The 15,639-nt window shown below is 42.3% G+C and overlaps 1 protein-coding gene across 8 annotated transcripts in view; it reads left to right on the top strand.

Moving 5' to 3' along the window:
- SLC12A8 (solute carrier family 12 member 8) overlaps positions 1–15,639 on the top strand; it is a 139,338-nt gene that overhangs the window by 102,649 nt on the left and 21,050 nt on the right. For all 8 annotated transcript variants that reach the window (XM_053220970.1, XM_053220971.1, XM_053220969.1 and 5 more), the window contains 2 exons: positions 4,910–5,056; positions 11,387–12,032. In XM_053220970.1, the coding sequence (XP_053076945.1) occupies positions 4,910–5,056; positions 11,387–12,032 (793 nt within the window). The remainder of the gene's footprint in view (positions 1–4,909; positions 5,057–11,386; positions 12,033–15,639) is intronic.

Here is a 15,639-nt window from a genome sequence, read left to right as displayed (position 1 = left end):
TTCCCAGCCTACAGTTTCTCTAAGAAGTTTCTTTTTTGTTTTATATCCATGCCCCACCGAAACTTTTTCCTGGCTTTTGGGTGTTAGTCTCTGTAGTGTTACACTTTCTAAAAAACCTTTAGTACGTTGTGGTGGCTCTGAGGTAATCTATGTAAAGCACAATACTTGGTACATAGTAGGTGCTTATTAAATTTGGACCCCTCTGTACACTACTTATGGGGATAACCTTATAGATGGGGCATATTTTTTCCCCCTACAAATCCAGCATATTTAGCAGGATAGGAAAAAAAAAAAAGTCAGTCCTAATATCAATCCCAATATTATTCAGTTATAGAAAAGGAGTTGTATAAAGATCAGTTATTAGTAGGGGTAAAACTGAACAGATTAAATAATTGTTTCAGAATAAACTTGTATACAGTTCAGGAAAAAAAATGTTTATTAACATCCAAAAGACCAAGTACTTTAGGAAGCCTGGAGCTTGCTATCTAGCAAAATAAGAACAAACTAAGTAGGAAAAGTACCCCAAAAGCATCTTTGTTAAAAATGAGGTATCCATAGATTTGGCAGTCATGGTTTCATGTATTCAAGAGGGACCTTGAGTGCCCACGGTACAGGCTGTGCTTGGCAAGATGGGGTGGGGCAGGGCCCTTGGCTGGTGAAGGAGCCTTGCCAGCTGTTGAGTATCCACCATCCAGCCCATCCTGGCTGCCCTCTGCTCCCCAACACGGACACAGAACTGCCTCTCAGGAAGTGAAGCCATCTTTATTTCCTGATGGAAAATGGCTATGAAGCGAGAGAGAAAACTTGACTGAAAGTTGAGTTGTTGGTCATTTTGTGGTGTAGGGTCCATATTAGAAAACTCATGTCTGATGTGAGAGAAAACTAGGGGACTGTGAGGCAATTTGGGATTATAAAGGGTTTCAAGATATACTCCTGAGTAACATCAAGGGCACATAGGAATTGGATGAGGCAGAATGAGCACCCTGCAAATGACTTTGAATCCAATCCTTCAGGAGAAGGGAGCAGCCAGCTCCAATGGGAGTTGGGATATAATATGAAAAGCAGAGAGATGGAATTATGATTTTTATCAGTAGTTACTGAGGAAAGAAATTAGGGTAGTTCCCACCTCAGATAATATGTTGGAAAGACAGAATTTTTTGTGATGGCTCAAACAGGTGTATGACAGAGGGGTGATTTTTTTCCCCCCATAAAGAACTGTTGACACACATCTGCTCAAATAAATGCTCACTTCCATCTCCACTGGCACAGTTAGCAAGTCTGTAGTTCTGTATGAATAGAGACAGTGATTAAATTCTCCAAGGGCTGGGAGCAAAGCTGTGTGGTTTCCTGCTGTGCCTCAAAAGTCTTACCCTGTGCCCAGCACTGTGCCAGGTACATAACCTGTCCTCAGTGAATGCTTCCAAGGATGGATGGATGGCAGATAGAGGGGACAAAATAGGATGCACATGGGAGAGAGAAATAGAATGGAGTTTTTATAATTCATCCAGACATGAGACATTTCATTTTTCAGCAAAATTGACAGAATAATCAGAATAATAGGTTTTTTTGTTGTTTTAAATATTTATTTATTTTTGAGAGAGAGAGAGAGAGAGAGAGCAAACCGGGGAGAAGCAGAGAGAGAGGGGGACAGAGGATCCAAAGTGGGCTCCATACTGACAGCAGAGAGCCTGATGCGGGGCTCAAACTCCGGAACTGTGAGATCATGAGCCGAAGTCAGACGCCCAGTGGCAACTGGGCCACCTAGGCACCCCAATAAAAATTTTATATAAAAGGATTATCAAGTGAACAGACCATTGTAACACAATTGATACATTGGACGTAACAAGTCACTATACCTGGACAGTCCCCTCTCCTACCCCTAGCCCAAAGGTCCTGCAGGAATCCCAGGGAGTGTTTGTGGGAAGGCTGGCCAAAGATGGGCATCCTGGTGCCAGAGACTCCAGCTCCTGGGTCAGCCCCACACTAGGAGGAAGCCAGATTAGGGAATCTCATTTCCAATCTGAGTAAATGGACAGGCTTTCAATAAAATAAAATTTTTTTTAACATAAATATATATAATCTTTTGGATAAGAAGCAATACAGTTTCTGCAAGGAGATACCATGCCTACGTCTCCTGGAGAATTCTCTGAAAGGACAGCGTGGTGGGTACAATGCACCTTGCCCAGTGGTTTTCCACCCTGGCTGTGCATTAGAATCACCTGGAGGGTTTCGGAAACATCAAGGATGTCTGTGCCCCACCCTACACTCATAAAGCAAAACTTCTGCAGTGATTCTTAGGTATAGCCAGATCAGAGAACTACTAATTAGATTTTCTATAAAGCTTTTGATAAAATTTCATCATGGAGTTTATGTATTTTTAAAACCAGCAAATACAGGATGCATTTGGTCAAGAAGACAGAAACAAAGGTTAGAGGTGAAGGATTGCATCTCAGAATGGATCAGAGATTGATAATGGAGCCAGTTTATCTGCCAATTTTGTGAGGCATCCAGGGCACAAGTCACAGTGAAGTCGTGAAGCTTCATGAATTCCATGGGCATGTGCTGAGCCTGTTTGCCAGACTGTTAGGTGTGGTGGGGCAGGGGCAGGGGCAAGACGCATGAGACACAGGAGCTTATGTTGCACTGCAAGATAAGCCATGAGTGTAATGGACTACAACCCAGGGTGGAAATTACAAATGCTGTCAGAATATATAATTAGAGTGATGGGAGGGGTGCCTGGGTGGCTCAGTTGGTTAAGCATCTGACTTGGTTTTGGCTCAGGTCATGATCTTGCGGTTTTGTGAGTTCAAGTCCCATGTTGGGCTCTGCACTGACAGCATGGAGCCTGCTTGGGATTCTCTCTTTCCTACTCTGTCTGCCCCTCGCCCAGTCCCTCTGTCTCTCTGTCTCTCTAAAAATAAATAAACTTAAAAAAAGGGATAAACATTAGATGATATTAATTTCTTCTAGTTATAAAATGATAAGAAGAGTGGGGGTAGAATAGACATAGACACCTGTGATAATGAAGAAAATAGACATGAGAGATTCTGGGGATAAGATGAGGTAACACATTTAGGGAAAAGTAATCCACACTGAAATGAAGTTCAAGTTAGGCTCTGCAGTGGACCTGAGTTATGTTCATCAGGCCCCTGGCATCCCTGACCATTTGGGGGTTATTCCACCTATATCTGATCTTGGAGGGAGTGATGAGCCCCACTTAGTATTAATAGTACAGAAGCCCGAAGGACAAGACGCTCTCTTGCCTGCCCCTTTGTAGCCTAAGTAGGGCATGTGACCTAGCTTAGACCCATCAGATGCTCCAAGTGTAATAAATGGGACAACAGTGAAGGGATAGTGGGAATTCATCTGCAGGGAAACAGGGTGCTGGTAGCATCCTGGTCAAACTGTTCCCATTCCAGAGTCCAGCTTGTGCCTCCAGGCTTCGGTCTTGCCCTTTCTGAGCATGATCTTTCAGCTTCGTGATGATTCTGTGAACCTCCAGTGTCCTACAAATATATTCTTTTAAAAGTATTTTGTTTCTAATCGGGAATCCTGGCTGATGCAGGTTTCCTGTGATAATTTATGAGCCAGGAAAGAGGTCTAGCCACGGACTAGTATTCCATGTAGCTTGATGCCACTGACCCAGTGAACTGACAAGGCAAGGACATAAAAAGTGAGGTGGAGAATCTTCATCATGAAGGGTATGACAAAACCATGCAAATTAAGATGACCCCATCTGTGATCTTTGGACAAATGAGCATTTGGAACATACAGTTCTGGCCACCGTGCCTATGGTAAAGTAGAATGAAGATGGGCATCTCAAATAATCAGAAAACAGACTTCCCGCTGGGTACAGATGAGGTCCAGCTCAGGGCAGGGATGGGGGGGAGGGGCAGTTCCTGACAGCCTGTGACACAGCTGCATGGCCAGTAGCACTGATCTTTGCAAGTCAACATCCAGCAGAACAACTGTGCCCTCTCTTAGTCTATCTGTTGGTGATTTGTGGGCCATGTGGGTCATGGAGCTCATTCATTCCTTCAGCGTTCGAAGCTCTGTGTTGGCACTGATACTAGGATGAACAAGATAGGGGTCCTGAAGAAATGAGGCCTCTGGGACCACTTGTGTGGGAGGGTGCTACTCACCTTACACTGAGGTGCTACGGGGTCCTGAGGAGCAGCCGCTGCTGTGAGGGGCTTGGGGAAGGCCTCATGGAGGAAAGGAGGTTTGTGCTGAGTCTTGAAGCACAACTGGGTTTAACAGACAGACAATGAGTAGATTAGGAGTGGACAGAGGGTGTTAGCTGGCAGGGAAACATTCTGACAAAGACTCTGAGTGTGTGGGGTATGGGGCTACAAAGGTCACAGACCAGGAAGGGGCCGAGAATGTCAGGGTGTTGGGAAGCCATTGATATTGTTATGGTAGTGACATTATGATCGAGTTTGAGTTTAGAGACGTCACTCTGGCAGAGGCTTGGGGATAATTCAGAGTGGACAGAACGTAGAGGCAGGAGGCCAGTTGGCCAGTGGTTCTCAAAGTGTGGTCCCCAGACCCTCAGCATCAGCATCAACTGGGAACTTTTTAGAAATCCAAATTCTTGGGCTCTTCCCTAGAACTGCTTAATCAGAAACTCTGAGGTGGGGATCAAAAATCCGTATTTTAACAAGCCCTCTAGCTGAGACTGATGCACGCTCAATTTGAGAACCTCTATGTTATCCATACAAGAAGTGATGGTGAGCCAAACTGAAATAGTGGCGGTATGAATGAAATGGGATGGAGTTGGGAATATTGGAAATATATCCGAGAGGCTGAATCTAGAGGACTAATGATCGATGGGGTGCAGATGGTGCTAGGGAACAGAAAGGGACAAGCATATTCTGGCATTAGGTAATGAAATTGCTTCCTTATATAGGTGTCCCTGGTGGGCTTCCTGTTCCTTTTGGGCTTATACATCTCATCTCTGGCCTCCTGTATGGGAGGACTCTATGGAGCCCCCCGGATCCTGCAGTGCATTGCCCAGGAGAAAGTGATTCCCACACTGGCCTGTCTGGGGAAAGGGGTGAGTGATCCTTTTTTTAAGAAATGTACATTTTGCTGCAAACCAGATTATCAGCCAATAAATTGCTTAAGTCTCTCCGATTAGAGCCAGTGGTCAAGTTCTCCAGAGTGGGAGAAATGAGAATGCAGAGTTGTTCTCTCCTGTCCTCTGGCAGCCTTAGGGTGGAGCCAGTTGGACAAACCATCTGTCAATGTCATAGCCACCAGAACCCCTTGGCACTGGGTTAGCTAACTGACAGAATGGCATCTTGGACCCTGAGCAACAGGGAAAGGGAGTGTCACATCCTTTAATAAAAATAAATTTGGGATCCTCTCAGTTCAGCATAGAAGAAAAAATCTCTTGGTGAGGAGGGGAGCTGGACCTTGCAGCTCAAACTCTGCCCTTGATTTTTGCCTTTCCTTTGGGGTTGCTGTATGATGATTTCCCATACCTCGGGCCTCTGGGCCTCCTGTCAGTCTTCATGGCTCAAACTCTCACCGACAGAATATAGCTTGGTTGAGTCACAAAATGATAGAATGAGACATTCCTAAAACCTAAGCGATGACAAAAGAGAAATATAGAGAGAGAGTTAGAGAGAGAGAACCCCACTTCCCAATAATGTGGTTTACTGAGAAAGAGTTCATTTCTGTCTTATTGGAGCACCACAGAGACCCTCCCCCAACCCCTTCCCACCACAGACCCCTCTCAGGTAGGGTCATCAGCCCTCCCTTACCATCCTCCACTTCTGACCCATCAGCCAGCATGGGCTGGGTGGGAGCACTGACTCTCATCTCTGTACCTTCTATGTGGCATATGCCTTTTCTTTTACTTTAATTTCATGTATTTTTATTAGGTAATGTATACACAGGGCTCAAAACTAAGGAAGATATAAAAGGTATACATTGAGAATTTTTGCTCCTATCATGACTCTTTTATTATCTCTTTCTTCACCAGCACCCATGCCCTATCAGTAGCTGTTTTTATTAGTTTTTTTTTATGAATCCTCTCTATTTTTTTATACAACTATAGTGTTCTAACATGTGGTTCTATACCTTGCTTTTCTTCATTTAATATAACTTGGAAGTCCAACTTTTCATATGTATGTCAAGAAAACTTTTTCATTCTTTTTCCATTGGGTGGATAGACCATAGTTTTTATCTAGTTTCCTATGGATTGACCCATGTGTGGCTTTCAGTAAACAGTGCTACAAGGAATAATGTTGTGGATGTGTGTGTAATTATTTAATGTGCAGGTATATCTGCAGGATAAAGTTTCATAAGTAGGTTTGCTGCAACAAAATGTATTTTTAATTTTAATAGATATTGTCAAGACACCTTTCATAGAATTTGTATGATTTTTGTATTTCTACCAGGAATGTATAACAGTTCCTGCTTCCTGACAGTCAGCATCACTCTTAGATTCAGGCCAAAAGACCCTGCTTTATAGACTCTGTTCTGGGTTCTGGTCCTTGATAAGGAGTTCATGAGATCAAGGGGACATACCCACTGGATCCCAGACCCCTCTTCTGGATGGTGTACATGTGCTGCACTGGACCATTTGCACTCTTGCCTGGAATTCTCTGCCCGGATGTCCCACAACCCACATCCAGGGTCTGCGAGGGCCCCTTCCCTGGGCCTGTCCTTTTAGGACCTGGGTATGGGCAGGAGTCCACATGTAGGTGTGAGGCCCCCACAGTATGGTCTGGGAAGGGTAGGAGGTGGGCTAGGAGCTGGTGGCTGTATGTGGCCATCCTCTACTGAAGAATCCTGAGGAGAACAACAATTCTAAACTTGAACCTGGTCTTCCCCATTGTCCTAAAGGTGTGTTTGCAAAGGAAGGAAGATAGAACATATTTGCTTTAACTGTTTGTTAGCTTGGTTTATACTTACACATATTTGGACATCGTGTGTGAGGACTGCCATTTGCACTCTGGTCCCAGGTACCACATTATTAGCAATCACAGTTCATTGTCAAATGTGACTTTTTGCTAGTTGTATAGTGAGAAACGGCATCTCAGGATCCTTGTGATTTGCATTACTCTCTCTCTTTTTTTTAAATGTTCATTTTGGGAGGCAGAGGGACAGAGAGAGAGGAGGACAGAAGATCCAAAATGGGCTCTAGGCTGACAGCAGAGAGCCCGATGTGGGGCTCAAACTCACAAACTGTGAGATCATGAGCTGAGCTGAAGTCAGACAATTGAGCCACCCAGGCGCCCCTGTGATTTGCACTACTCTTATATGAATGAGGCTGGAGATCGTTTCCTCTTAGAGTCATATATATATCCTGTGATTGTTGGTCTTTTTCTTCTCAATTGCTAGAAGCTCTTCTTTTGTTGGGGAAGTTAACTCCTTGTGATATATATTACAAATGTTTTCTCTAGTTTGCCACTTGCCTTTTAACTTTGAAGTTTTTTTCTCCCCAAAGCTTCTTTACATATGATTAAATTTTATTAGCACATTTTCTTTTTTAATGGGGGAGAGAATAAACTTTAAAAAAATTTTGAGAGCTATTCAACATATAGAAAAGAGCATAAAACCAATATGAACAGGTTTTTTTTTTTTTAATTTTGTATGTTTATTTTTGAGAGAGACAGAGTGCAAGTGGGGGAAGGGCAGAGAGAGACAGAGACACAGAATCTGAAGCAGGCTCCAAGCTCTGAGCTGTCAGCACAGAGCCCGATTTGGGGCTTCAACCCATGAACCATGAGATCATGACCTGAGCTGAAGTTGGACACTTAACTGACTGAGCCACCCAGGCACCCCAATATGAAGTTTTGAAGAATAACTGAAATGAATGTTCCAGGCTCCACATGCCTTCTCTGGTCAGAGCCCCATCCCTCTCTGTACCTGTAGTCTTCTGTGATAATAATTTCCTTGCTTTCTTCAAGGCTTTACTCAGGAGTCAGCAAACTTCTTCTGAGAAGGGCCAAATAGTAAATACTTTAGACTTTGCAAGCCCTATGGTCTCTGTCACAACTACTCAACTCTGCAATTGTAGCTCAAAAGTAGCCACAGACACAGACATGTCTATTGGGGGATAGGTGTAGCTGTTTTCTAGTCAAACTTTTTTATGGACACTGAAATTCGAATTTCATGTAATTTTTGTGTGTCATGAAGTCTTCCTCTTCTTTTGATTTTTTTCCCCCCAACTGTTTAAAAGTGTAAAACTGTTCTTAGCTCATGGGCATACATAAACAGATGGTGGCCAGATGGCCCACGAGCCATAGTTTGCTGACCCCTGGTTTGCTTCCTACATATGCATCTCTAAACAAAATTGTTTAATTTTGCCTGTTTTTAAACTTTGTATAAACGTGGCATGCCTCTTTCCCTCAACATTATGTTTACGAGATTTGTCTACATTTTTGCTTGAAGCAGCAGCTTGTTTATTATCATCCCTATATAGCATTTCCTCACTTGCCTGAATTTATTTATCCATTCTGCTATTGATGGACATTTGGGTTGTTTCCAATTTGGGACTGTTACAGACAGTACAATAAACATTCTTATATTAGTAGAAAGGTTCACGTGTAAAGGTCTTCCAGACTATATACCCGTTATTGGAATTGCTAAGCTATAAGGCATGTCTATTTTCACTTACTAGACAACAAACTCTTTTCCCAAAGTACTTGTACTAATTGACCCCTATCAGCAGCGGATAAGCGTTCCTATCCCTCTGTGTTTGTGCCAATGCTTGACACTATCAGACTTTTTAGTTCTTGCCAATCTGGTGGGTGTTTAATGGGATCTTCCTATGGTTTCAATTTGCATTTCCTTGATTACTTAATGAAGTTGGGTACCTTTCCTATGCTTAATAGACATTCTTTTGCTCACTTCCTTTTTTAGTGGGTTGTCTGACTTCTAATTATTTTGTAAAGATTCTTTGATATTTTGGATTGCTCTTCATCAGTTAAATGTGTTACAAATATCTTTTCCCATTCTGTGGCTTGTTTTTTTTTTCATTTCTTTATGGTGTCTTTTGGTAGGAGAAGTTCATATTCCACCCTTAAAACACTTTACAACCTGCCCTCATCAAAATCTTGGCCTGGACCATTAGCATTTCCTTCAGCCCACCTAGCACCTTCCTTTTACATTCTCTTTAGTTTCTAAGTACTTACTTTATTCTTAGTAGTTTTATTGTTAGAGTATGCTAAATAGCTGTAGCAAATTTACCCAAAAATGTAATTGTCAAAGACAGTAAAAGCATACTTTTACTTCTTATTTTTCCCCCCAGAATTTTACACTAAAGCTCTTGGGCAGGTGTTTCAGGTCAACAGGGGCTTTGGCCCTCTGAGATTCAGGCTGATGACTTTGCTGTCTTCATCCTGTGACTTCAAAGGCTGCACTCTATTTTGACCGTCAGAAAAGGGAAATGCACCTGAAAGAACACATGTGGGAGGTTCACAGGTCAGGTCTGGAAATGGCTTATGTGTCTGCCCCTCCCCTTGCAGACTGCTGGCTGTAAAGGAGGTGGGACCAGTGTATAGATCCTGTGTATATCTGAGGATGAAGCTGACAGAATAAGAGAATGAGAAGAGACATGAAGAATTTTGCTGGATTGAGCAGCTGTTTTCTGAGACAGAGACTACAAAAGGAGTAGATTTGATGGTGGGAGATTAGGGGGTCAGCAGTTTGGTTTGGGACATTTGAGATCCTTTTAGACATCAAGTGGAAATGTTGAGTAGACAGTTGAATATTTAAGTCTGGATTGCAGGGGGACATTTCAGGCTGGAGATTCAAATATGGGAGTTAAGAGCACAAAGCTAGTATTTAAATTTAGGATTCTGGGTACCTGGGTGGCTCAGTGGGTTAAGCATCTGACTTCGGCTCAGGTCATGATCTCACAGTGTGTGGGTCTGAGCCCCACATTGGGCTCTGTGCTGACAGCTCAGAGCCTGGAGCCTGCTTTGGATTCTGTATCTCCCTCTGTCTCTGCTCCTCCCCTACTCACACTCTGTCTCTCAAAAATAAAAATTAAAAAAATTAAAAAAAAATAAATTTAGGATTCTGGTTGAAATCACCTAGGAAGGGAGTATAGATAGAGAAAAGAAAGGGTCTGAGGATAGAGCTCTGGGCTACTTTAAATGTAGATGTCAGAGAGAGGTGCCTGGGTGGCTCATTTGGTTAAGCATTGAACTTTGGTTCAGGTCATGATCTCATGGTTTGTGGGTTCAAGCCCCACATCGGGCTCTGTGCTGACAGCCCAGAGCCTCCTTGGGATTCCCTCTCTCTCCTTGCCCCTCCCCCACTCACGCTTTCTCTCCCCAAATAAATAAACCAAATAAATGAATGAATGAATGAATAAATAAATAAATAAATATTTCAGAGATGTAGAGGAGTTAGCTATAGAGACTAAGAAGGAGCAGACAATGAGGGAGGCAAGTCAGGAGAAGGTAGGCAAAGGAAGTCTTTCAAAGAACAGGAAGTGATCAGCTGGGTCAAATATAGTTCTTAGGGCAAGGAAGATGGGGACCAAGAAGTGTCCAGTGCTTTTGGCTGAAGAACCATGTCAGTGACTGTGTGATGAACAGCTTCTGTGGAGTGACAAATTATATGGAGTTAGCACATATTTTCTACTCCTGTTCTCCTGAAGGTCACCATACCCACCTCCATTAATAACAGATATGTATAAAATAAGTGTGTGTGTGAGCATGTGTAGGTTTAGTTTCAGAATTTCTTCACCACAGCCACAAGAGATTCTGTTGTATCTTTCAGGGTCTGCCACTCCCTTCAGCTCATTTTCTCCATTATAGCCTGGGAACTTTGCACCACTTTGATTTCTAAGACTGATGTTAAAATCCAAAGAGGGTTGCCTGGGTAGCTCAGTCACTTGAGTGTCTGACTCTTGATTTCAGCTCAGGCAATGATCATAAGATTGAGCCCCATATTGGAGAGGGACTCCATGCTCAGTGTGGAGTCTGCTTAAGATCCCCCCACCCCACTACCCCTCTCCCCCACTCACTGTCTTTCTCTAAAAAAAAAAATAACAAAACAAAAAACAAAACAAAACTCCCCAAACCCCCCAATAAAAGCCAAAGGAGAAATATTTGGGAAGTCCAAGTTCTATATAGCCATACTCCATATTAATAATTCTGAATACAACCAATACCCATGGTGTATTGACCTACTGTGTGTCAAGGCTGTGTCAAGCATTTTATGTGCATTAGCTCTGTTCTCACAATAACCCCATGGGAATGAGTTGGATATTATTATCCCAAGTTTATAGACAATCAGTTATTTACTGATTGGTAGAACATGGTACAAGTGGTTGAACCATTATGAATTGTGTTTCTATCATATAATGTGATTTTCTTCTGAAATTTCATAGTCTTGCATGTTATTTTTCTTTCTGCAGAAAGGGCCAAATAAAACACCTATAGCTGCCATCTTCCTGACCAGCTTAGTGACCATGGCCTTTGTCCTTGTGGGCCAGGTGAATGTTCTAGCCCCCATTGTCACCATCAATTTCATGCTGACATACATTGCAGTGGACTACTCTTACTTCTCTCTGTCCATGGGTCCCTGCAGCCTTCCCCAGGTGCCTGAGTCAGTGCACGGGGAGGGCACAGGAGCTCTCCACTGCTCTGAGCACCTGCTCTTGCAGAAGGCTCCCAGCTATGGCTCTGAGGGCACTGCCCGAAGCCTCTCTGAGGGGACTCTGCTAGAATTCACCAAAGACATGGATCAACTCCTCCAGCTAACCAGGAAGCTTGAAAATAGCCAACCTAGGCAAGGAGACAGTGACGGGATCCCAGAAAGTAAGAAGGGGAAAAGCAAGAAGGCCACAAAGTCAACCTTACAAGATAGCTTCCTTTTGGACCTCAAATCCCCAGCTTCCTTACCTGCTGAGGGCTCTGACAGATTGCCTACTGCCTCATGGGAGGGGCAGGAAGCCTACTGGAACAAACAGAGTGCCAGGAGTGAAAGAGTTTGGTCTAGAGGAGCATGTGGAGAACAACTTGTCCCTGAGCCAAGTTACCAGCCTGGCCCAAGTGGAGAAGGTGAGTGCTTTGGAATCACATTAGGGACTCCTAATTTGGGGTGACCTCACCTACCCATTTATCAAAACCCCTTTTCAAGTCCTCAGCCAGTTTACTTTATAGCTGGGCTTAAAATCCTTGTTAATTTTGTGTGATATTTATTTTTTAAAGTTATATTCTAGTATCAGCTGAATTTGTAACTCTACTCTGTTATAGTGATTTTAAACAGAAATTTCTGTTTATTCTTGTATGGTAGATCTTGGAGCCATGGCTAATAATTGAACATTATTTCCTTTTACTCAAAACTCAGCTGAGATATAATATAAACATGAAGGGCACCTGCATGCCTTAGTTGGTTGAGCGTCTGACTCTTGATTTCAGCTCAGGTCATGATCTCGTGATCTCATGGTCATGATCTCATAGTCATGATCTCATGGTTGTGGGATCAAGCCACACGTTGGGGTCTATGCTGAATATGGAGCCTGCTTGGGATTCTCTCTCTCCTTCACTGTCTGTCCCTCACTTGCTCATGTACTCTCTCTCCCTCTCAAAATAAATAAACTTCAATATCAACACAAACGAGACCAATTTTTCCTTTCAAAAGAAGTGGAAATGTAACAAACTGTCTGCCTTAAGGGATTTTGTCTGTGGACAAAAGACAAAAGATAAATCTCCCAAACCAGGCAAGAGGGGGTGGAAGAAAGATGGCCAAAGGAGCACAGCTTTGCTTTACTCTCTCAAATCTACAAACATGGTAACACACAGGGAGATTCTCAGAGAGAGGCTTACAGGGCATGAGAAATTCTGAGAGAAAGAAAGAACTTATAATTTTGAGTCTTCCACATTCTAGGTGCTTTCCATATGTTATTTCATGTAATAAAATAGATATTATATTTTTCCATTTTACAAATGAAGACACTGGGCCCCAGTGAGGTCACAGAGAAATCTCAGAGCTCATACTTTGCACAGCCAGATGTCACACCCAGGTCCATTGCCTGTATTTGAAGTTTATTACTTTTCTTTACATTATCCTGACTTTTGAGATCTGTATAGACAAATGTGAGCAAAGAGGAGAAGACAGACAGATGTAGAAAGAGATGTCTAAAAACAAACGCTTTACATTCTTCCATACACTTGCTTTTCCTTCTTTACCTCTGAATTGGTGGGAGATTTTTAATGATAGGAGCATTATTAAATTTTAAGAATGATTTTATTTTTATCAAAATAATAAGTGTACAGTTTAATATGCCAAGTAGACTTAAAAGTAACATAATCAGAAATAGTAGTTCTCACTCTTCCATACCATCCCTTGTACCCTAGTCCCACTCCCAGAAAATCCCACTTTCAACCAAAAAGTTGCTTCTTTTATTAACCTTCATGTGACTAAATAATATATTTGTATTTCTATTTTTTGATATGTCAGTTTCAGATATCCTCATTTGACTTTCTATGGTAAATGAACTTTTAACACATTTATGCCTGACTTCTCATCCAATATCCCCAGTGTACTTATATCACAGTTTTGATTAACTTAATAGCTAGTATTCATATTATTATGATTAAGTAAATATTGCTTAACTCTGAGCCATATTACATACACTATGATTACATTTCCTTTTTTGTACAACTTTTTCTGTTTCCTGGAGTTAATAATTGCCTTACTTTTTATTTGCTTGGTTTTCTGTCATCATTTTTCTCTAAATGCTCTGGCAGATATGTCAAATGCCTCTTAATGTTATTTTCCAAATGCTTGAATTCTTCAGAAATCTAACATATTCATTTCTTTTTTTGTCTTTGTCTAATGGCTGTCATCCTGTTCCATTCTAGACTTTCTGTTCTCTAAGCCTGCTATAAAACTCCTGGAATTTCTCTTTATCACACTCTATGTCAGATCCAGGGAACAAAGATTTTCTGGATACAATATTACAGTGGATTTTTTTTTTTTTTTTTTTTTGCCTACCCACCGTTGAATGACCTCCCTATGTTTGAAGAATTTCCGGTGTTACAAGTCTTGGTGAGAGGAAAAGAAAGCCTTTCACACTCAAAACTGAAGATGTCAGATACACAGTTTTCCAGCCTCTCCTATATCCAAGAGTTCAGGCATGAGGCTGAGGCTCTGCCAATCAGATGAGCCCTCCTTATACCTGGAACTGGGAACTGGCAACCTGAAGAAGTGGTGACTTCTAGGAACTCTCTAAAAGCCTTATGGTAGCAGCAGGATGGCTGCATTCCTGGCTCCAGTGTCCAGCGCTTTCAGAGTCAGTGGGCAGGATTCAGCATCTAGACCTTGGTGCCTGCTGCAGGAGTGTCCCCTCCTAGACTGCTCTGACATACAATATTGAGTGTTGTTCCTAGCTGTATAGCCTTGAACTTAATTTGCTAGCCTTTCCAGCTACTCTCAGAGGGAAGGCTAGGAAATATATTTTTACCTGATCATTTTGCTGCTTCATATGAAATGATGTGGATTTTTTCCTAAGAAAGAAGGGGGAGATTGGGTAATGACAATCAGTGCCACAATTATCATGGTTTTAATTTCTAAGAGCTTTTGGTTTAACCCAATTTTTTCTTATCCCTTTTTTTTTTATTTGAACGTCATCTCATTCTTGTTTTATGGATACAATGGCTTATCTTATCTCTCTGGTAATATTACTTATTCTCCCTTTAAAGTCTTTTTCTGTTCTTTTTACTGACTTGTGTTCTCTAGATCTTTTTCCCTTTGGCTTGGTCTCTCTCTCTCTCTCTCTCTCTCTCTCTCTCTCTCTCTCAGAGGCTTTACTAAAATGTCTGTTGAACTTTTGATTTCTTTTCCTACTTAGAAGTAAAGTACTAAAACGTTGTTTAGAAGATCTGTATACTGGTCAGGGCCTGTTGATTAGGGCACCTCACTATATAATGATTAGGTTGTAGGCTAGCTTTTGCACAGGAGGATCCCAAAAAGTGACTATCTAGAGGTTTTGAAAACCTCTGGACTCTTCAGTTCCTCCAGAGGAGAATCCTTTAATCTCTTGTCTTACCCAGATGGCTGCATGCATTCAGGGAGCAGAGGGAAGTAGGGGAGTTAGGGTGTCTCATTGTTTAGGATACAGATACTCATTGTTAGGATACAGTTTCTAGCTCCATTTACTCATTCTTGCTGTGCCTGGTGTCCCAAGTCCAGGCACTCACTGGTTTTATTTCTTCAGAGGAAAGGGGTCAGGCAAAGGAGTTATTACCTAGCTGTGTGGGGAGAAGAAAGGATCTTGATTTCCAGCTATTTCAGATACAGTCTTGGAACCAAATGCCTTTACCTTATCACTTCCCAGGGACATGGCACTGCCTAGTCTTGAACTTTGCTGGGGCCTGCCAGGGTGCATTGGGCTGCTCCTTGCTGGTACCCTATCTGTAGGGCCTAGAATTCATCCTTCTCTGCTCTGCTCACTCTGTTACCATTCCCCTGTCACCTTTCCATCTTCCAAGATCTGTTTTTATCTTTCCTCCCTCATTCTCCTTATGCTTGTGGGTTTATGCCTATCTAATTCCTTTTCTGTTTTCTCAGTGGGTTTCCAGGAGAGATGTGCAGTCAGTTTGCAATCTTTAGTCAATGAAGTGCTTGCTGCCCAGTTGCCCAATCATAGAAATGTCATAGCTG

The sequence above is a fragment of the Acinonyx jubatus genome, chromosome C2, assembly GCF_027475565.1.
Source record: "Acinonyx jubatus isolate Ajub_Pintada_27869175 chromosome C2, VMU_Ajub_asm_v1.0, whole genome shotgun sequence".
Taxonomy (NCBI): domain Eukaryota; kingdom Metazoa; phylum Chordata; class Mammalia; order Carnivora; family Felidae; genus Acinonyx; species Acinonyx jubatus.
The sequence above is the reverse complement of the archived record's forward strand: the minus strand, read 5'-3'. Positions and strand labels throughout refer to the sequence as shown.